This window comes from Hyla sarda, chromosome 6 (genome assembly GCF_029499605.1).
Source record: "Hyla sarda isolate aHylSar1 chromosome 6, aHylSar1.hap1, whole genome shotgun sequence".
In the NCBI taxonomy this organism is placed as follows: Eukaryota; Metazoa; Chordata; class Amphibia; order Anura; family Hylidae; genus Hyla; species Hyla sarda.
In genome coordinates this window covers 140,965,326-140,986,853 of record NC_079194.1, presented here as the reverse complement: position 1 = coordinate 140,986,853, position 21,528 = coordinate 140,965,326, and the positions used below count along the sequence as shown (strand labels likewise).

Sequence of the window (21,528 nt, the reverse complement as noted above, 5' to 3'; positions counted from 1 at the left end):
TTTAGAGCAACAGTAATAGAGAAGTATGTTATCATGGGTATCATTATAAAAGTAAATTATCTTAAATTGTATGGCATGAAAACAAAACCTTCCAAAAGTAGCAAAATTGCGATTTTCTTTTTAATTTCCCCACACAAATAGTATTTTTTGGGTTGGCCCAGCCATTTAATTGTAAAGTAAGTGATGGTATTACAACGGACAACTGGTCACGCAAAAAACAAGTCCCAAAATAAAATTTTCGGAGTCCTTAAGGCCCAAATGGGCTGAGTCCTTAAGGGGTTAAACTCATTTACATCCCTACAGAGGTAGAAATGCAGATATGGGAGAAACTGGGCGCAATGCAATATCTATACACTCATCTCTTTCTCTACAAAAACACACACGTTACTGACACTTTTAGGGTGCGTTCCCACAGGGCGTATACGCAGCGTATTTGACGCTGCACAAAATTGATGTCAGCAGTGGGAAATACGCTGCGTATCCCTTGGTCACTATACACACAGGGCTTTCCGGCGGCAGCCCTATGTGTGTAGTGAGTTTTGGAGGCAGAGCCGCGCGTCACAGACACGCCGGCACACGGCCCCGCCTCCAAAACTCACTACACACATAGGGCTGCCGCCGGAAAGCCCTGTGTGTATAGTGACCAAGGGATACGCAGCGTATTTCCCGCTGCTGCCATAAATTTTGCGCAGCGTCAAATACGCTGCGTATACGCCCTGTGGGAATGCACCCTTAAAACCAAACATTCCTATTTTCTGCAAACCTCCAATATGGGTTTTTTGTTTCACATTGACTATTTGCTGTATATCCTGTTCACTGAACTCTTTAAGCCAAAAACCAAGCCCCCCTTAGGGCCCCTTGTTTTTAGAGTTTGCCATTAAACTTAAAGGGGTACTCCAATGGAAAACTTTTTTTTTTTTAAATCAACTGGTGCCAGAAAGTTAAACATATTTGTAAATTACTTCTATAAAAAAAAATCTTAATCCTTCCAGTACTTATTAGCTGCTGAATACTACAGAGGAAATTATTTTCTTTTTGGAACACAGAGCTCTCTTCTGACATCACGGGCACAGTGCTCTCTGCTGACATCTCTGTCCATTTTTGCAACTGTCCAGAGCAGCATGTGTTTTCTATGGAGATTTTCTCCTACTCTCAACAGTTCTTAAAATGGACAGAGATGTCAGCAGAGGGCACTGTGCTTGTGATGTCAGCAGAGAGCTCTGTGTTCCAAAAAGAAAAGAATTTCCTCTGTAGTATTCAGCAGCTAATAAGTACTTGAAGGATTAAGATGTATACAATAGAAGTAATTTACAATTCTACTTAACTTTCTGGCACCAGTTGATTTAAAAAAAAGTTTTCCACCAGAGTACCCCTTTAACTATAATTTCTGCCAACTCTCGATTTAGGGGTTTGTTTTTCCATTAAAATCCCTATAACTCTGAATCAGTACTCCACCAGGGATACCTCTCCTATTACCAGTAACCGTATCTTTCGGTTACTCTTACAACTGCACAAGGCAGAAGCGAAAACCCTCTATAACCTAAATCTAAATCAAATATGTACCGTATATACTCGAGTATAAGCCGACCTGAATATAAGCCGAGGCCCCTAATTTCACCCCAAAAACCCAGGAAAAGTTATTGACTCGACTATAAGCCTAGGGTGGGAAATACATCATCCCCCCTGTCATCATCCAGACCCCCGTCATTAACACCCTCATCATCATCACCCTGTCATCATCCCCCCTTCATCATCACCGCCTGTCATCATCCCCCCCTTCATCATTACCCTGTAATCATCCCCCCCTTCATCATCACCGCCTGTCATCATCCACCTGTTATCATCCCACACCCCCCTTCATCATTACCGCCTGTCATCATTACCCTGTCATCATCCCACACACCCCCCTTTATCATCACTGCCTGTCATCATCCCACCCCCCCCCCCACCTTCATCATCACTGCCTGTCATCATCCCCCCCCCCCCCCACCTTCATCATCACCGCTTGTCAATGTCTGATTACAGTGGTCTTCAACCTGCGGACCTCCAGATGTTCCAAAACTACAACTCCCAGCATGCTGGGAGTTGTAATTTTGAAACATCTGGAGGTCCGCATGTTGAAGACCACTGAGGGCGGAGAGTCCACTCGAGTATAAGCCGAGAGGGTTGTTTTCAGCACGAAAAATCGTGCTGAAAAACTCGGCTTATACTTGAGTATATACGGTAAACTATTGCCCTTCTTGGGTTCAGCCTTACCTCTAGGACCAGCCACAGAAGCAAAAACTAGTGCCAGTGATTGTAGCTTTCAGCCACTCTTACAACTGCATGAATGCAGAAGCGAAAACCTTTACCAGTAACCGCCGTTTGCGAATTACTCTTACTTTCGTGAACACGGAAGCGAAAACCTTGGACATTTACCAGTAACCGCCTTATGCAAATGACTCTTACTTCTGTGAACACAAAAGCGAATGGGTATAGTAGTGGAATACTTATTCAATTAAAATTTATGGATTATAAACATAGGGAGAGGGCTTAATTAACCGGCTTAAATGTGCACTGAATTAGTTGTAAGCGTCTAGTTACAGAAACAAAGAGAATACCAAAAGAGCGGGAAAATATACTTTGAACAAAGAGAATGCACCACTTCAATGGGATTGTGCAAACACATTGCTCAAATAACTTCCCCCCCCAGCACAATGTGACTCCACACAACCAAACACCTATACACAATTCTAATACTCCAACAATATGGTCAATGTGAATACTCTGCTTATCAGAAATACTCTAAAAAAAAACACACTACAGTACTTATCACTTATCAGATACTCTCCAAACACAGACAACACAATCTATATACAAACATAGGCCACAATGCTGGTAATTTCCCTTAATGGCAGACACGATCACTGGCTATAAAACTAAGGCAGCCTCTGTCCCAATAGCTGGCCAGATAGGCCGTATGAGATGAACTATAAGTCAAATTTTAAAATCATAAAAAGAAATACAATGTTTCTTACTTTAACCCCTTCCCGCTACATGACGTATGCATACGTCATGAGCGGGCTCCCGCGATAGGACACAGGGTCACACGCTGACCCCGCGTCATATCGCGTCGGTCCTGGCTGCCATCAACGGCCGGGACCCGATTGCGGTGATGCCCGGTATTAACCCTTCAGACGCGGCGATCAAAGTTGATCGCCGCGTCTAAAGTGAAAGTAAACTTTGCCGGTTAACCCAGTGGAGCTGTCCCGAACAGCTTGCAGGACAGCTGGAGGGTCCCTACCTGCCTCCTCTCTGTCCAATCGCCGAATGACTGCTCCGTTCCTGAGATCCAGGCAGGAGCAGTTGAGCAGCGATAACACTGATCAATGCCCGGCTATTGCCAGGCAGTGATCATTGTAGAAGATCAGTGTGTGCAGTGTTACAGCCCCCTACGGGAGCTATAACACTGCAAAGAAAAATGTGAAAATAAAGTGTTAATAAAGATAATTTAACCCTTTCCATAATAAAAGTTTGAATCACCCCCCCTTTTCCCAATAAAAAAAAAACTGTGTATATAAAAACAAAAATAAACGTGGTATCGCCGCGTGCGTAAATGTCCGAACTATAAAAACATACCGTGAATAAAAAGCGATCAAAAAGTCCAATCAAAACAAAAATTATACCGATAAAAACGTCAGATCACGGCGCAAAAAATTAGCCCTCATACATTCCCATATGCGGAAAAATAAAAAAGTTATAGAGGTCAGAATAGGACATTTTTAAACGTATACATTTTCCTGCATGTAGTTATGATTTTTTCCAGAAGTACAACAAAATCAAACCTATATAAGTAGGGGATCATTTTAATCATATGGACCGACAGAATAAAGATAAGGTGTCATTTTTACCAGTAAATGCATTTTTCTTCAATTTTGTCGCACAATGATTTTTTTTTTCCATTTCGCTGTGGATTTTTGCGTAAAATGACTAATGTCACAGAAAAGTAGAATTGGTGGCACAAAAAATAAGCCATACTATGGATTTTTAGGTGCAAAACTGAAAGCGTTATGATTTTTAGAAGGTGATGAGGGAAAATGAAAATGCAAAAACGGAAAATACCCTGCGTCATTAAGGGGTTAAAGACCGGTCAGATTTACGGCTTCAAAACCATACAGATTATCCATTAAATGTAGCTACTGAAGCACAGTTGCCTCCTACCTTTTCTTGCCAAATGTAGGAATCCAGACGTAATAATTCGGGCTCAGTGTGGTCTGCCAGGATCGCCTTAATTGAAGAGGCACAAACAACATATTGTGATCCAGCAAAGCGGTTCTCCCACCAGCTTCCGGAAGAATCCCCCTTGCTAGTGAGGGTTATATTTATTGCTAACAAAAGGGAGGGTTTACAAAGCCACTCCCACATATATCATACAAAGCCACACCCATACATACAATCAGCATTACAAATTAGCCTACAGAAGATATGATACACCTCCATGTGCCATCAATAACCACCACATCTGCAGTTTTAGGGGGAGATTTATCAAAACCCATCCAGAGGAAAAGTTGCCCATAGCAACCAATCAGATCACTTCTTTCATTTTTAACAAGGCTTCTACAAAATGAAAGAAGTGATCTGATTGGTTGCTATGGGCAACTTTTCCTTTGCACAGGTTTTGATAAATCTCCCCCATGGTGCCCAGTTGACAACACATGGGGAGTGATTTATCAAAACCTGTGCAAAGGAAAAGTTGCCCAGTTGCCCATAGCAACCAATCAGATTGCTTCTTTTATTTTGTAGAGGCCTTGTTAAAAATGAAATAAGCGATCTGATTGGTTGCTATGGGCAACTCAGCAACTTTTCCTCTGGACAGGTTTTGATAAATCTCCCCCCATGAATCTGTGCCATATTGCACAAAATGAACACAATGTGACAACTTAATATTTCCACGACAATCCACAGTGACCTGACCAGTGTATACAGTAGTGAATAGTGTGCCATCTTCAGTGGCCTGGGCATACAGTACTGTATGCTGGGTCATCTGCAGTAGTCTGGCCAGTGTATACAGAAGGGTTTGGTGTGTCATCCTCAGTGGCTGGACAATGTATACAGTATTGTATGGCGTGTCATCAGCAGTAGTCTGGCAAGTGTATACAGTAGTGTATGGTATGTCATTTGCAGTGGCCTTACCAGTGTATACAGTAGTGTATGGTGTGCTATCCTCAGTGGTCTGGCCAGTGTATACAGTAGTGTATAGTGTGTCATCAGCAGTAGTCTGTCGCAGTGATGGTGATAGGACTCAGGACCCCCGGACAGGCAGGGGAGAGAAGCGGGTGGCGGCGGCGGTCTATGGCACCGCAAAAGCCGCTGCAGTTCATTGATTTAAAGCGCCCGCTTTAAATCAATGATCTGCAGCGGTGTGTGTGGGGAGGGGGGGGGGGGTTGGTTAAACAGACGATAACTTATACCGGAATATCGGTATAAGTTATCGGCTATCGGCCCTAACCTCCACACATTATCGGTATCGGCCCTAGAAAAATGATATCGGTCGATCCCTAGTGTATAGTGTGTCATCTGCAGTGACTTGGCCAGTGTATACAGTAATATATGATTACATCTGAGATATAAAGGCAGGGTTGCTAACCTGATTTATGTCTTATCATAGACACCATGTCCAAAAATCATGGACAGACACCATTTTTTACAGACATATAGGAAAACAATAAGGAATGATAAAGAATGTAAATAATAGAAGTACAGTGACACCTCACCAAAAGTCCACCCCTTATCCCGACCAGATTTTGTGTCACAGATTTTCAGTCCACCATACAATATGCATAGTAGCCATTTTCTTTAAAGGTGTACTCCGCCCCTAGACATCTGATCTCCTATCCAAAGGATAAGATGTCTGATCACGGGGTCCCACCGCTGGGAACCCCCGCGATCTCTTCTGCTGCACCCCCGTACATCAGCAGCCTGGAGCTATGTTTGCTCTTTGAGTGATGATGGGCAATACAGGGGACGGGTATCGTGACATCACGGCCCCACCCCCTCGTGATGTCACACACCGCCCCCTCAATGCAAGTCTATGGACTGGACCGTGATGTCACAATACCCCATCCTCTGTATCGCCTGTCATCAGCCACGGAGCAAACATAGCTCCAGGTTGCTGATGTACGGGGTGCAGCAGGAGAGATAGCGGGGGTCCCCAGTGATCAGACATCTTATCCCCTATCTTTTGGATAGGAGATAAGATGTTTAGGGGTGGAGTACCCCTTTAAGGAAACCATTACCACAGAAGATCACTGATCACAAGTTTATCACTGATCACTGATCACGAGTAGTATTTACATCACACAATAAAATGATAACTCCAATCACAATTACCTGTTCCTCCAACCATATTCACGATAATAAGTTCCTTTACAGACCAATAAAAAAAAATTTCAGAGACACAAGAAAATAGCCCCAATTTTTACAGACTGTCCATGAATTATGAAAGGTTGGTCACCCTGTACAGAAGTAGCAATGGAGAGTAAATAAATAGAAATATCACTGAAGTGGCTGATGTATAGAGCTATCATGGCAGTAGCTGCAGTGCAGATATATAACTGGAGAGCTAAGGTGGAGAGAGTCACCGGAGAAACTAAGGTCAGAGGTATCGCTGGAGTACAGATCTGGAGTTCAGAAGCATCAGAAGTACTGACGTATCGCCCAGGAAGCTGAGGTGCACAGTTATCTTATTGTGTTTGTGACATGAGACAGTTCTCTCCCTTGTATACAAATGTCATGGGGTAGTTGTGTTGTTTGTGCTCCTGGTTAAAAAGACTTGTGAAATATGACATTTGACAGTTGTGTTGATCTTTCCCTAATATGATGCGCTTGTGATGTATGACTTGTTGCAGTTGTGTTGCTCTAGCTTCTAGTTGACACACTTGTGATACATGATATGGGGCAGCTGTGTTGCTTTGGTCCCATTGCAACATAATTACAATATATGACATGGGTTTGTTGTGTTCCTTTTTCCACTGGTTGACGTACTCCAGATGTATGTCGTAAAAAAGTTGTGTTGCTCTTGCTGCTGGTTGACATTCTCGTAATGTATAATGTAAAGCAATTGTGCTGTTCTTGCCCCTAGTTGATGTACTCCTGATATATGTCATAGGGCAAGTATATTGCTTTTGCCCCTGGTTGAGAGACCCATGAGAAATGACATGTTGCTGTTTCTGTATTATTTATGTTTTTGCTTCTTTTTGCCTCATTCTGTGTCCCTGGTGAAATGAAAGATTGATGTGCAGTGTAAACTTGCCCACGTAATTCAGGCTCCGGGACGGATGTCTCCTCATCAATATACATGAGACATCTCATCTAGCTGAGAGCGCTGCTGAACACTGAGCCTCCTGCTGTCCTCTGCGCCTCAGCTTTAAACGTTGTAGTAGTGGAGGCTCCATAGGGCGATGGCTTCTCAGGAGGTTAGCGGCAACATTTGCAGCTCATGAATGTCGTTGTGTTTGTCTTTCAGCAGAGATGACGTTGCATCGGGTGATGGTGGAGTCCAGCGTGATGGCATTCAATAAATGGAAAGAAGCCTTTATGCTGCAGCCTTGAAAGTATCCTTGCGCCGAGTAGACGGTCACCTTGCGGGCACCTTGTGTTCTTCCACTCTGGTTTATGCCATCTGGCCGACCGTCACACATTGTGAGCACTAGGATTTCCATCTCTGTCATTACTGGGGATATCTTGTCCCAGCTACAAAAAACAAGGTGATGGGTGACATGAGCAATAGTGATTTCTACTCCAAGAACCAAAGAAGTGATTCTAATCATGCCGCAGACTTCGGGTGCACCCTCGACGAACTGCGCTCTCTTATGGAGCTGCGGGGAACAGAAGCCGTGGTTAAGATCAAGGAATGGTACGGGGACTCTGATGGATTGTGCAAGAGATTAAAGACTTCTCCCACTGAAGGTAAGATCCTGTAATGTCTACACCTGCTTACTTACTGACTGATAACACCACCACTGGATAAGCTGACATTACAAGTATCAGGGGTTCTGAGGTTGTCACTCTCCACACTGGAGCACCACGCTGTCTTCAAATTGAGATATTAAACTCCTCACTGGGGCAATATGCTCACATTAGTGTTAAATCTGCCACTTGTGGATGCAAAAAGTGCATCTGTATAAACTGTCCAAGGATCTCTGTCTACACAGGCAAAAGTGCATTTTGGTGCCACTCATCCTGCTACTCCCTCTGTCTCCACCACAGTTGCCTGCCTCTCCCTTTCATCCCCCCCCCCCCCCTTACAAACACACACACCCTTCCATGCCATTACATTATGCAATAGGATATGTGGTGCATCATTACATCTCATTATTGCATCTTTACCTTAAAGCATGAAGAATTCCATGGCATTAATTGTTTAACTTTCGCGCCAGGAGTCAGACAGGGCAGGCGTTTATAATAACTGACTCTTTTCCTGGCGGTTCACTTGATGAGAGGGGTGGGATATCCATTACCCTCAATAATGATCTGCCATGCCCAAGACATTTTTAAAAATTTGAATCCATAGCCAGTGGCATTGGCAGCTGCATACAGGCCATAACGGGGCCGAGTAGCTCTCAAAATCAAGATAGGTGCGGGTCCCACATCTAGGGGACATTTATGGCATATCCTGTGGATATGCCATACATGTCCCAGATGGAAATACCCCTTAAAGGGGTACTCCACTGACCCAGCGTCCGGAACATTTAGTTCCGAACGCTGGGTGTGGGCTGCAGAGGTCGTGACATCATGGCCACGCCCCCTCAATGCAAGTCTATGGGAGGGGCCGTGGCGGGGTAGTCATGACCCCCGCAGCCTGCTCCCAGCCTTCGGGACTAAATGTCCCAGACGCTGTGGCAGTGGAGTACCCCTTTAAGGTGAAAGAGTAGTTAGGTTTTTGTAATTTTTGTCTGACCATTATTGGTAATATTGGTTGGCCTCATCGTCCATTACGAAATTTGCTTCATCACTTCTGATAAAGAGGACAAGGTTCTAACTGCGTGTGCAGTATATCAGTACACACAATTCGCCAAACTGACACAGAGCTAATTCCACATTATACATAGAGGGAGAGTTATTAAAACCTGTGTAGAGAATGAGTGGTGCAGTTGTCCCATAGCAACCAATCCTCATTGATTGTTATGGGCATCTGCACCACTCATTCTCTACTCAGTTTTTGATAAATCTCCCCCAAGGTGAGTGCTATGTTGCAGGGTCTTGCCAAAGGAGGCCAGAACAGCTATTGCTGTTGCTACATCTGTAGCTGTTTTGGGCCATCCAGCTTTATTGGCAACTTATTGCTCAGAATTTAGAAAGAAGTTTGGCAACTGGGTAATGGGAGGTGTTAGTTGAAATCTGTAATGAAATGTGTGTTTTTGAGATACTCTGTGCATTATACACTATATTACATACATGTATTTAGCAAAATATAACATACATGCAAATTACACATTATACACTATATATATATTTTATTTTTTATTTATTTATTTATTTATATCTAGTGGTGTTACATACATAAAAATTGTATATGTATAATATACTGTATGATATATATTATACAGTATATTACATGCATACACATTATTTATATTAAGTTTTTATGTATAATATGTATACAGTATGTCTCATCACAGACAACACCTTTAATATTATCACCATTCCCTAAAACCTCCGAAACAATGCTTATTGTAAGGGAAATGTGCCATTGTAAGGCAGCATTCAGATAAATTGGCATCCATATCATACAAAATCAAAACAACTTCTAGCTTATAGTGGGGGACCCTAAGGCCATGTTCACACATTGTATTTTTGTCATTTTTTTGAGCAGTAAAACACCTGGACAGGAAACTTGTGATGTTAAAGGAAAGACATGCCTCTCCACACCACAGGTCTGGTTTCCAGTCTAGCAGAAGGGACCCTGGGGAGATATAGATACCTGGATATCTCTGCACCTTGTGATGCAGGTCCCCTGACTTCTATACAATTAGTGGGCTCCCTGGAGGTGTAAGAATCCTTTCAGAGCAGCCTTAAGTCTTGATGTTCCTACCAGTTGTCAGCGCTGCTTATTCCTATTTTGTCCTATATGCAGCCTCCTCCTCTATGGGTCCGTCCTCGGCTTGCGGCACCCACCAGCCTCTTAAGTGGTGCATAGCTCCAAATATTTCCCCCCCAGGGAGGTCCTTCCAGCTGCAGGCGGGTGCCTGAGAGGGGACTTGATTGGGCAGTTGTAGTATAAGATGCTCTAGTTGTGTCTGGGCTTGAAAGCGTCTGGTGGTGCTTGCACGTGCACCCCTTATAGTTAAGCCAGTGTACAGTGTGTGTGTGTGTGTGTGTGTGTGTGTGTCACATCCTGTCAGGGTGTTTCTCTTCAAGTGCTCACTGTGCCAGGAAGCTAGTGGTCCGGAGTCTGGTCTGCCTCAGGCATCCTCAGGCACTGGAATTAATTTCAGTCAGTCCCTTAGCCTTTATAGGCTAAATGTTTTATTGCTCCAGACTTACTGGTTACTGTAGATGTCGGAATCAGCCAGAGATAAAGCAGGATGCATGGTCTGAGGCAGTTCACATCCCTTCAAACCCAGTACCTGAGGACAAATGGGGTCAAACCTTCTACATTATAGTATAGTAGGGGGCAAAGAAAGAAAAACTACCTCCAGTAAAATGTGTGAGTGGTTTGTCTTCTTTATCACTAAATCACTAAATAACATAGATTTAAATAAAATATGTAGATTTATTGTAAACAAATAATTAATATCAATAAATATATACCTAAACACGATATCAGATATGAATCTAAAGAATATCAATGAAACATTAGTAAGTACTTACATTATAGTAAAACAATACTTAAATCACAGAAATTAGTATCAAATGGGCAAACATCTAATTACTATACCTTATGCTTATTTCTTACTGACAAAAATAAATATCTCTGGTAGGTATTGAAGGTATGGTATACATAGCCTGTGGTACCAAAAAAGAAAGAAAATAGGTTTCCTAAGTAGTTAGGCGAAATACAAAAATAAACTAATTAGCATTAACTATTAGCATCATATAATTGCTTTAAAGGAGTACTCCCCTGCTAGACATCTTATTTCCTATCCAAAGGATAGGGGATAAGATGTCTGATCGTGGTGGGTCCCGCAGTTGGGGCCCCTGCGATCTCCCACAGCCCACAGAGTTCTAAACAAACACCGGGTTCATGCGGCAGTGGTCATTGTGTCACAACCATGGCCCCTCATTATGTCATGCCACGCTCCCTCCAATAGACATGAATGGAGGGGGCGTGGCGTGACATCACGAGGGAGGCATCACGATCATGGCCTCCGGCTCTGATCATTCTGAACAAAATGTTCAGGATGCTGGAGTACCATATACTCCTTTAATATAGATTAGACCCCTCACATTCATCTGCAGCAGAGGATGAGGTAACTAATATGCTAACTTTAAAATCTCAATATAGTGACTAAGGAAAATCTATTTCACCCAACAAAATGTAATTTCCTCCACAAAACAGAAGAGGTAAAACTTAATAATATAATAAACCTTATACCTTACCAGCACTTATTTTCAGTGGCTACTTCTGCATGCAGGGAAGATGTCTGTCAGGAGTTCTGGGAATAGCCTATTGTCTTCATTTGCCACCATTTGTCACCAGAGCAGAAAAACATGGTGGAATATTTCTCACTGGCTCTGCCCTTTCAGATTGCTCTGGGAGTTTGACAACATTCTCTCTCTCTCTTTCCTGTCTGACCTCTCTTTCATCATACAACATAGGATTGCTGAAATGTCCGTTCATTTGTTTTTGCATTTTTCCGTTTTAGACCCTGTTCAGACCTTGTTTTTCATGCATTATCTGTTTCTGACTATGTCTTCCAGGCGTGGAAGAGTTAATCCTTTCACCCTATTGCAATGTGGGTGTGCCTATATATATCTCCAGCTCAGCCTGCATTCTAGTTGCTGGTTATTTTGTGCAATACACTTTGTCTCTTTGTGCTAAAATGCTACTATGTCTGCATTTATCTTGAATTTATCTTGTGATATAATCTGAGTTTTTAGCCAGTGTTTTAGTCTGTGTTACATTAGTCGGTTTTAGGATTAGTATGTCCATTCTGCTATGTCGGTGTTCACACTATATGAGTTTTCTTGTATCCTTTTTCTGAGTTTTTCTAACAAGATATCCCTCTGACCTTTTAATGGGAATCTGAGGAATTGAGTTTTAATTCAAGATATCTCCGTGCTCCATGGTGGACTTGAGTTCTAGAATCAGGCATTCCCGTGTTTTCTGGAGGTTTTCTGGGGGGATTGAGTTTTTATTCCTTTTTGTTCCTGGAGTCTATGCTGACTCATCCATTACACAGTCTTGTTTTCTGGACCTAATCTGTTTGTTAGCTATCTGTGTCCAGTATGAAAAATGTTCTATATTTATATCATGTTTGGTTGATCTGATGTTTGTTCTTTGTACTTGTATCTGTTTGTGAACAGTGTCCTATGTTCCTGATCAGTTTGCCTGTTTATATTCTGCCCTGTTAGTATTTGTATCCTGTCTGGTATATCTAGTTGTCTAGTAGTTTTCCATTTCTTTTTCTTGCCTGTGACAACTATGTATTTATATTAGTTTTGACGCCACTGCACTGTAGCGCAGGGAGGGACCGGCTCCAAGTTGTCGATCCATTGATTAGGATGGATGGGCAAGTAGGCAAAGGGAGTGTTTTTAGGGTCAGTTTAGGGCTCACTCTTCCTGTCTACCCCAGTCGATCATGACAATTTCATGGTATTTCTTACCCGGTAGCCACAACTTCCAAGGTTTAGACACATCTTTGTATGTGTGTACTATGTGGATTATGTTCTGGTCATGTGACTAAGATAATATTTACTTATTTCACTCTTTCATGACCAACAAGTGGCATTCTTGATCAAAAATTGGCTGTTAATTTGTTTTTCCAAATAGTTAAAAAATGGTAGTTATCTTAAAGTCAACTTAACTTTTGGGCTTTAAGGACTCAGACCATTTTATTTTAACATTTTAGTTTTTTCCTCCTCGCTGTCACGATTCGGCTGGCTGGAGGTGGATCCTCTGTGCCAGAGAGGGATTGGCGTGGACCGTATCGGTGGACCGGTTCTAAGTTGCTACTGGTTTTCACCAGAGCCTGCCGCAAAGCGGGATGGTCTTGCAGCGGCAGTAGCAACCAGGTCGTATCCACTGGCAATGGCTCAACCTCTCTGACTGCTGAGATGGCGTGGGACAGAAGGACTAGACAGAGGCAAGGTCAGACGTAGCAGAAGGTCGGGGCAGGCGGCAAGGTTCGTAGTCAAAGAGGATAGCAGGAGATCTGGAACACAGGCTTTGGACAACACTAAACAAGGAAGTGCAGGGGAAGTGAGGTAATATAGCCAGGGAGCAGGTGGAAGCTAATTAGGCTGATTGGGCCAGGCACCAATCATTGGTGCACTGGCCCTTTAAATCTCAGAGAGCTGGCGCGCGCGCTCCTTAGAGAGCGGAGCTGCGCGCACCAGAACATGACAGCCGGGGACCGGGACAGGTAAGTGACTTGGGATGCGATTCGCGAGCGGGCGCGTCCCGCTATGCGAATCGCATCCCCACCGGCAATGTCAGTGCAGCGCTCCCGGTCAGCGGGTCTGACCGGGGCGCTGCAGAGAAAGAGACGCCGCGAGCGCTCCGGGGAGGAGCAGGGACCCGGAGCGCTCGGCGTAACACTCGCCTTTTAAAAATCATAACTCTTTTATATTTTCATCCACAGACTAGTATGAGGTGTTACGCCTAGCGCTCCGGGTCCCCGCTCCTCCCCGGAGCGCTCACGGCGTCTTTCTCCCTGCAGCGCCCCGGTCAGTCCCGCTGACCGGGAGCGCTGCACTGTCATGGCCGTCGGGGATGCGATTCGCACAGCGGGACGCGCCCGCTCGCGAATCGCATCCCAGGTCACTTACCCGTCCCGGTCCCCTGCTGTCATGTGCTGGCACGCGCGGCTCCGCTCTCTAGGGCGCGCGCGCGCCAGCTCTCTGAGACTTAATGGGCCAGTGCACCAATGATTGGTGCCTGGCCCAATTAGCTTAATTGGCTCCCACCTGCTCCCAGACTATATCTGCTCACTGCCCCTGCACTCCCTGGCCGGATCTTGTTGCCTTGTGCCAGTGAAAGCGTTTAGTGTGTCCAAAGCCTGTGTTACCTGAACTTCTGCTATCCATCCTGACTACGAACCTTGCCGCCTGCCCCCGACCTTCTGCTACGTCTGACCTTGCCTCTACCTAGTCCTTCTGTCCCACGCCTTCTCAGCAGTCAGCGAGGTTGAGCCGTTGCTAGTGGATACGACCTGGTTGCTACTGCCGCAGCAAGACCATCCCGCTTTGCGGCGGGCTCTGGTGAAAACCAGTAGCCTCTTAGAACCGGTCCACTAGCACGGTCCACGCCAATCCCTCGCTGACACAGCGGATCCACAACCCGTAAGCCGAATCGTGACAGTAGATCCGGCCATGGATCCCGCTGAGGTGCCGCTGCCAAGTCTCGCTGACCTTCCCACGGTGGTCGCTCAGCAATCGCAGCAGATTGCCCAACAAGGACAGCAGCTGTCGCAGTTGACCGCCATGTTACAGCATCTTCTGCCTCTGCTACAGCAGCAACCATCTCCTCTGCCAGCTCCTGCACCTCCTCCGCAGCGAGTGGCCGCTCCTAGCCTCCGCTTGTCCCTGCCGGACAAATTTGATGGGGACTCTAAACTCTGCCGTGGATTTTTGTCTCAGTGTTCCCTGCATATGGAGATGTTGTCGGACTTGTTTCCTACAGAACGGTCTAAGGTGGCGTTCGTAGTAAGCCTTCTTTCAGGAAAGGCCTTGTCTTGGGCCACACCGCTCTGGGACCGCAATGATCCTGCCACAGCCACAGTCCAGTCCTTCTTCGCTGAAGTCCGGAGTGTCTTCGAGGAGCCAGCCCGAGCTTCTTCTGCCGAGACTGCCCTGTTGAACCTGGTCCAGGGTAATTCTTCAGTGGGCGAGTACGCCATCCAATTTCGTACTCTTGCTTCCGAGTTATCATGGAATAACGAGGCTCTCTGCGCGACCTTTAAAAAAGGCCTATCCAGTCGCATCAAGGATGTGCTGGCCGCACGAGAGATTCCTGCCAACCTCCAAGAACTCATCCATTTGGCTACCCGCATTGACATGCGTTTTTCTGAGCGACACCAAGAGCTCCGCCAGGAAAAAGACTTAGATCTCTGGGCACCTCTCCCACAGTATCCATTGCAATCTACGCCTGGGCCTCCCGCCGAGGAGGCCATGCAAGTGGATCGGTCTCGCCTGACCCAGGAAGAGAGGAATCGCCGTAGGGAAGAAAATCTCTGTCTTTACTGTGCCAGTACCGAGCATTTCTTGGTGGATTGCCCTATCCGTCCTCCACGTCTGGGAAACGCACGCACGCACGCACGCACCCAGCTCACGTGGGTGTGGCGTCTCTTGGTTCTAAGTCTGCTTCTCCACGTCTCACGGTGCCCGTGCGGATTTCTCCTTCAGCCAACTCCTCCCTCTCAGCCATGGCCTGCTTGGACTCTGGTGCCTCTGGGAATTTTATTTTGGAGTCTTTTGTGAATAAATTCCGCATCCCGGTGACCCGTCTCGTCAAGCCGCTCTACATTTCCGCGGTCAATGGAGTCAGACTGGATTGCACCGTGCGTTACCGCACAGAACCCCTCCTGATGTGTATTGGACCCCACCACGAAAGGATTGAGCTCTTCATTCTCCCCAACTGTACCTCTGAGGTCCTCCTCGGTCTGCCATGGCTCCGGCTTCATTCTCCCACCCTTGATTGGACCACCGGGGAGATCAAGAACTGGGACTCTGCCTGCCATAGGAAGTGCCTCTCCCCCCCTCCCAGTCCCGTCAGGCAAGCCTCTGTGCCTCCTCATGGCTCCCGTCCTTGTGTCTCCCTGCCCCGTGCCAAGCTTCACCCTCTGCCCTCCCTCCCCATTCCAACTCCTGCTGTACTGCCTGCCGTTGAGGAAACCCTCCATTCTTTCCCGGTGTCCACATCCCAGGGGAGGCAGTTACCGGACAAAAAAAAGGGGAGACCTAAGGGGGGGGGGGTACTGTTACGCCTAGCGCTCCGGGTCCCCGCTCCTCCCCGGAGCGCTCACGGCGTCTTTCTCCCTGCAGCGCCCCGGTCAGTCCCGCTGACCGGGAGCGCTGCACTGTCATGGCCGTCGGGGATGCGATTCGCACAGCGGGACGCGCCCGCTCGCGAATCGCATCCCAGGTCACTTACCCGTCCCGGTCCCCTGCTGTCATGTGCTGGCGCGCGCGGCTCCGCTCTCTAGGGCGCGCGCGCGCCAGCTCTCTGAGACTTAAAGGGCCAGTGCACCAATGATTGGTGCCTGGCCCAATTAGCTTAATTGGCTCCCACCTGCTCCCAGACTATATCTGCTCACTGCCCCTGCACTCCCTGGCCGGATCTTGTTGCCTTGTGCCAGTGAAAGCGTTTAGTGTGTCCAAAGCCTGTGTTACCTGAACTTCTGCTATCCATCCTGACTACGAACCTTGCCGCCTGCCCCCGACCTTCTGCTACGTCTGACCTTGCCTCTGCCTAGTCCTTCTGTCCCACGCCTTCTCAGCAGTCAGCGAGGTTGAGCCGTTGCTAGTGGATACGACCTGGTTGCTACTGCCGCAGCAAGACCATCCCGCTTTGCGGCGGGCTCTGGTGAAAACCAGTAGGCTCTTAGAACCGGTCCACTAGCACGGTCCAGGCCAATCCCTCGCTGACACAGCGGATCCACAACCCGTAAGCCGAATCGTGACATGAGGGCTTGTTTTTTGTGTGACCAGTTGTCCTTTGTAATGCATTCACTCACTTTACCATAAAAAGTATGGAGCAACCAAAATAATACTATTTGTGCGGGGAAATTAAAAAGAAAACCGCAATTTTGCAAATTTTGGAAGGTTTTGTTTTCACACCGTACAATTTATGGTAAAAATGACATGTGTTCTTTATTCTTTGAGTCAATACGATTAAAATGCTACCCATGATTACATACTTTTCTATTACTGTTGCGCTTAAGAAAAATCGCAAACTTTTTAACCAAATTAGTACGTTTAAAATCACTACCCATGCTACCTATGATTACATACTTTTCTATTACTGTTGCGCTTAAGAAAGATCACAAACTTTTTAACCAAATTAGTACGTTTAAAATCACTCTTTTTTGACGACCTATAATTTTATAATTTTTCCATTTAAGCGGTGGTATGAGGGCTCATTTTTAGTGCTGTGATCTGTACTTTTTATTGATACCACATTTATGTATATAAAACTTTTTATAAAATGGGCCAAAAAGCAGCAATTACGGTTAGCAATTATCCTGATCATGACTCCCAGTTTTTGTGGCGACAGGCGGTTGCAAGATATACCTTTCAAATTGTGACACTAGGGCAGCATTAACCTACACGGTCCAAGGTGGTGACAGCTTCTCTTGGGCCAGGCACAGGGCAATAAACTCACCGATGCCAGGTTTTGGATAACAGCCTTTTACCGAGGCAGGAGCAGATGGTACAATACTCCCAGAACAAAGCAGAGTAGAAGGGATGCAGTGTAACCCGGGGGAACCCTGTGGCCTTGCTGGGACTTATGGTGCTTTTCACCCACCCACTTGAATTGACTTGCTATTAGATACTTGGAGATATACTTTTAGAATGGCGGTGTTGATTTGAAGAGAGATTTTCTTTAGGCTTCCCTCGGAATCACTTCACACTTCTTCTACCTCCTTTCCACAATGCAGCTCACATGGAGCTCTGCACACAGCAGCTACTAACCCTAACCTAAGCTAGGCCAGAACTAGCATTGAACTGCTCCTAAACTGAATAGGTCCTCCCTCAATATATACAGGAAAATTTGGGTGTTCCCATTGAGTAACAGAGTCACCTGGTTACTCTGCATCTCCCTTCTTAAGGGTACAGTACATATATAGAACAATAATACAGTGAATCACAGTATCACAGTAAACAATAAAGTAGTAAGTCCAACACAAGTGCAAAAGGCATACATACCCGAGGCGATCTGCAGCCCACAGGACAGCCTTTGGTGCTGGGACACCACAGTGGAATCTGAATTTCTTAAAGATGAGGGAATTATTCTGACCTTATTTTATTAAACAAAATAGACAAGAGTCTGGCAGTTTGTAAGGCCTCAGTAGGAGGGTTAGGTAGGCTATAGCCTTATGAAAGCAAAGAGCAATCCCCTCCTACCTTTTTGGAGCCTATACCAGTGGAGCAGTTTGAATACCTTGGTCCAAGAGGTATGTTGCCACAATAGAGCAGATATGTTAGACAGCCGAATGGAAGTTCCCCACAGACTGTCCTGAGACATTATTGGCTACAGCTAGATCCTGTGTTTGAGTTGTCTTTGGGGCTTAAGGTCCTTCAGGCTGTAAACCCTCCCTAACTAAATTTCTAGTTTAGTCTCCAAAGTTTTTGTCATGGTGAAGGGGTAAAATCAAGATTACTTAGCAGTATTCAGGTTTTCACGAACCGATGACAGCACCCTTGCTTTTTTCCCGCTCTTTTCTACTCATCTTGATATGTTTAAAAAAAGCAAACAAAAAAAGGGAATAGGTTATATAGTTCCACTGGTGTTCTCACAGATACTTAGTTGTATGGAGAGGCATGTCCTGCTTTTATCTTCACACAGGTTTTCCGTCCTGCGGTGAGATATGCCCTCTCCAGGGATGCTGTTATGGGTCTGTGAAAAGATGATTACCGGTAAGTACTCTCCCTTTTGATGCCTGTTGAACTTAATAGTAAAACAGCAGCCACTTGTACACACACATACATTAATTTTATGGACGATTTATACAGATTTGGCTAAAACAAAAAGGCCATTATCTTCTGCCATTTTTTTTTATGTAAAGCAGCTATGTTGTTTTCTTTTTTTCTTTTTTGTTACAGCTGAATATACTAGCCAAAAAAGGTGCGTGAACATGGCCTTAAATTCCTTTACATCCCTTTGAACCTTGATTAAACAACCTGTAAGGTCATAGGTTATATATACACATCACAGAGAAGGTCAGAGGGAGGCACTACCAGATCATCCTATGTAGAGTGGGATATGCTCGTGGATTGGCAGTAGGACAAGTGAAGATGCGCATCAGGTGTATGTCTGGCTGTGGTGCTAGAAGTTATGAAAAGCGCAAGTGTCATAGAGATTCAAACAAACAAGAAAAAACCTTCTGCACTCACCGCAAAGTAATGGACTGTCTGCTCTAAGCTGAAAGGTACCGGTGGACTGGCTCCTGGAATGTCCGTGGGCGCTCAGAGGTGACTGCAGTCGCCTCTGAGCGCCCAAGGACATTCCAGGAGCCGGTCCACTGAAACCTTCCAGCTAGGAGCAGACATTCCATTACTTTGCTGTGAGTGCAGAATTTTTTTTTCTTGTTTGTGTGAATTTCATAGGTTATGTAGCAGAGCAGCAAGACATAAGGTGGTCATCCTGCAGGAGTTAGGTCTCCACTAAGTACCTGGGAATCTCCCGGTGTTCATATTAACAGAGTTCATATAAACAGAAATCCTACAAAATAAGACAGTGCTGATCCCAACTCAATCACTGACTGAACCTCATTGGTCCAGAGATGTCTTACCAGGAGTTCCCTTCATGGAAGAGACCCAGCTGCTTAGGAGAGTGCCAGAACTGCACCTCACTAGCCCAGAGACGATAATTATATACATAGATAAGATTAGATCCTCTTTGCTGATTATTGGCCATTGGGACTATTATATATGGTTCCACTGATCAGCTATACATAGGAGCAGTTTTCACATATACAGCAGGAGAAGACAGTGACAACAAAGGGCCCGGTGCAAAACCAGAATATGGGCTTCTTTCTCTCCGATAGGTTATAAAACAGGGTCCCCTATGTCTCTAATAATCCGCTAGCAATTGCGAGATATGTAATTCATCATCCCAGTGCCTGATATGTAAACTCATAGACAGCAGTAAGCTCTATTACCTGCCTCCTTACCTTTAGGCCCTTGTGCAGCTGGTTTCAGCTATCATATGTCCGCCCAAAGTAGAATACAGCTACTGTATCATGGTGCCATTCTGTCCTGTCACCTGCTTTTGTAACATCTGCGCTCCGGCCTGACACGCTGGCCTTGAGCTCTCTCTTGTCATGTCCACCATGTCGGTGAGGCTGGGATTCGCATCGCGGACGCGCCCGCATGCAAATCCCAGCCCGTCACTCACCTCCCTGGTCTTTCTGTTCCCGCAGCCCCGGCGCGTGTGCCCTCGCCTCCTAGGACGCGCGTGCGCCGTAGCTCTTACATTTAAAGGGCCAGTACTCATTTAATCAAGTGTCTACACCTGCACCTTGTCTTTAAGTATCAGCTCCTCCCTTTGTTCCCTGCCAGATCTTTCTTGCCTTTGTGCCCTAGAGAAAGCTACTGTGTTTCTGTGTTCCTGATATCTGTGTACTTGATCCTTGTTCCCTTACCTGACCCTGCACCTGTGCTGCCTGCCCTGACCCACTGCTACCTTGACCTCGTATTGCCAGTTTCCTTTTGTGCCACACCACATCCCAGCAACCTATGTAGACGAGTTGTGGCAGTCCATCCCGCTTTGCGGCGGGTACCTTAGACTCTGCTCCCTGGCATGGATCACGTCATCATCCACACAGGCCCAGATGATCCACCACCTGCCATGACCCTTACAGCTGTGCATTTGTGCTACTAAGAACTGGTCAAATCACCCAGGGCATGCAAGCTACGGCCAGCGTAGTCCTTGTTACTTCCTTATCATGGTGGATATGTCTCTTTGCCTTAGCCTGTGGGTTTGTGGAGTGAACCCTAGATATGTGGTATCTGCAAGTTACTTCCAGGTTAAACAAACACCAGTCTGCGGTGGCCCCTTTGTGTCTCCTATATGTTTCTAGCCCCCTGGAGACCACTGTATCTCCTCTTCATCCTTTCACAGGAAATGCTCTACTACCAGGCAGTGAGCACAGTGGTATTTTCTTACTTAACATGCATTTTTCATTTCCAGTCTATGTATGATGGGCATTTATATTTTATGTGACCACATCTCCAGAGAACAGTGACTGTCATTAAGCATTCATGTGAGGCTACCTGCAGAGCTTACAATTAATGGGCAGGTTAGTTAGCCACTGATAACAGATAGCACGATTGAGTCAAGAACATACTGAAGGTTCCTGGTCTGTAACCAGATTACTTCATGGAGCTCAAATTCTAAGACTGCCTAGTGATAGGGTAAAGCTTAAGGAAGGTGGTGGGTCAGTACCCTTGCTATAGACAACCATTTATTACGCAGACTTGAGACACCACATGTCAGAATACTTAAAGGGAATCTGTCATCAGTATCACCCGCACTAACCTGTTGGTATAGGCGTGTAGTACAGTTGACACTGATGAAAATTATATTGTCCATTCTTTGGTAATCCCCATTCTTTGGTATATGTAAATGGTGAGTTTGTTGCACCCGGGGCATTCCCAAGCCCT

At 45.6% G+C, this 21,528-nt stretch overlaps 1 protein-coding gene and 1 long non-coding RNA gene across 20 annotated transcripts in view; one reads left to right on the top strand and one right to left on the bottom strand.

Annotated features, from left to right (window-relative positions):
* The window catches only part of ATP2B2 (ATPase plasma membrane Ca2+ transporting 2), a 281,828-nt gene that overhangs the window by 128,289 nt on the left and 132,011 nt on the right, over positions 1–21,528 (top strand). For 13 of the 15 annotated variants that reach the window (XR_008845052.1, XM_056525274.1, XM_056525284.1 and 10 more), the window contains exon 2: positions 7,505–7,947. Coding sequence is in view for 14 of the 15 variants with exons in the window: in XM_056525274.1 (XP_056381249.1) it covers positions 7,749–7,947 (199 nt within the window). In the remaining variant the exon portion in view is untranslated. The remainder of the gene's footprint in view (positions 1–7,504; positions 7,948–21,528) is intronic. The other 2 variants (XM_056525278.1, XM_056525275.1) reach the window with 1 other exon arrangement.
* The window catches only part of LOC130276229 (uncharacterized), a 220,822-nt gene that overhangs the window by 69,869 nt on the left and 129,425 nt on the right, over positions 1–21,528 (bottom strand). For 2 of the 5 annotated variants that reach the window (XR_008845057.1, XR_008845053.1), the window contains 2 exons: positions 10,919–10,986; positions 4,201–4,266 (listed from right to left, as the gene is read on the bottom strand). The exons of 2 other annotated variants lie outside the window; for them this stretch is intronic. This is a non-coding gene — a long non-coding RNA (uncharacterized LOC130276229). The remainder of the gene's footprint in view (positions 1–4,200; positions 4,267–10,918; positions 10,987–21,528) is intronic. One more of the 5 variants, XR_008845055.1, reaches the window with a different exon arrangement.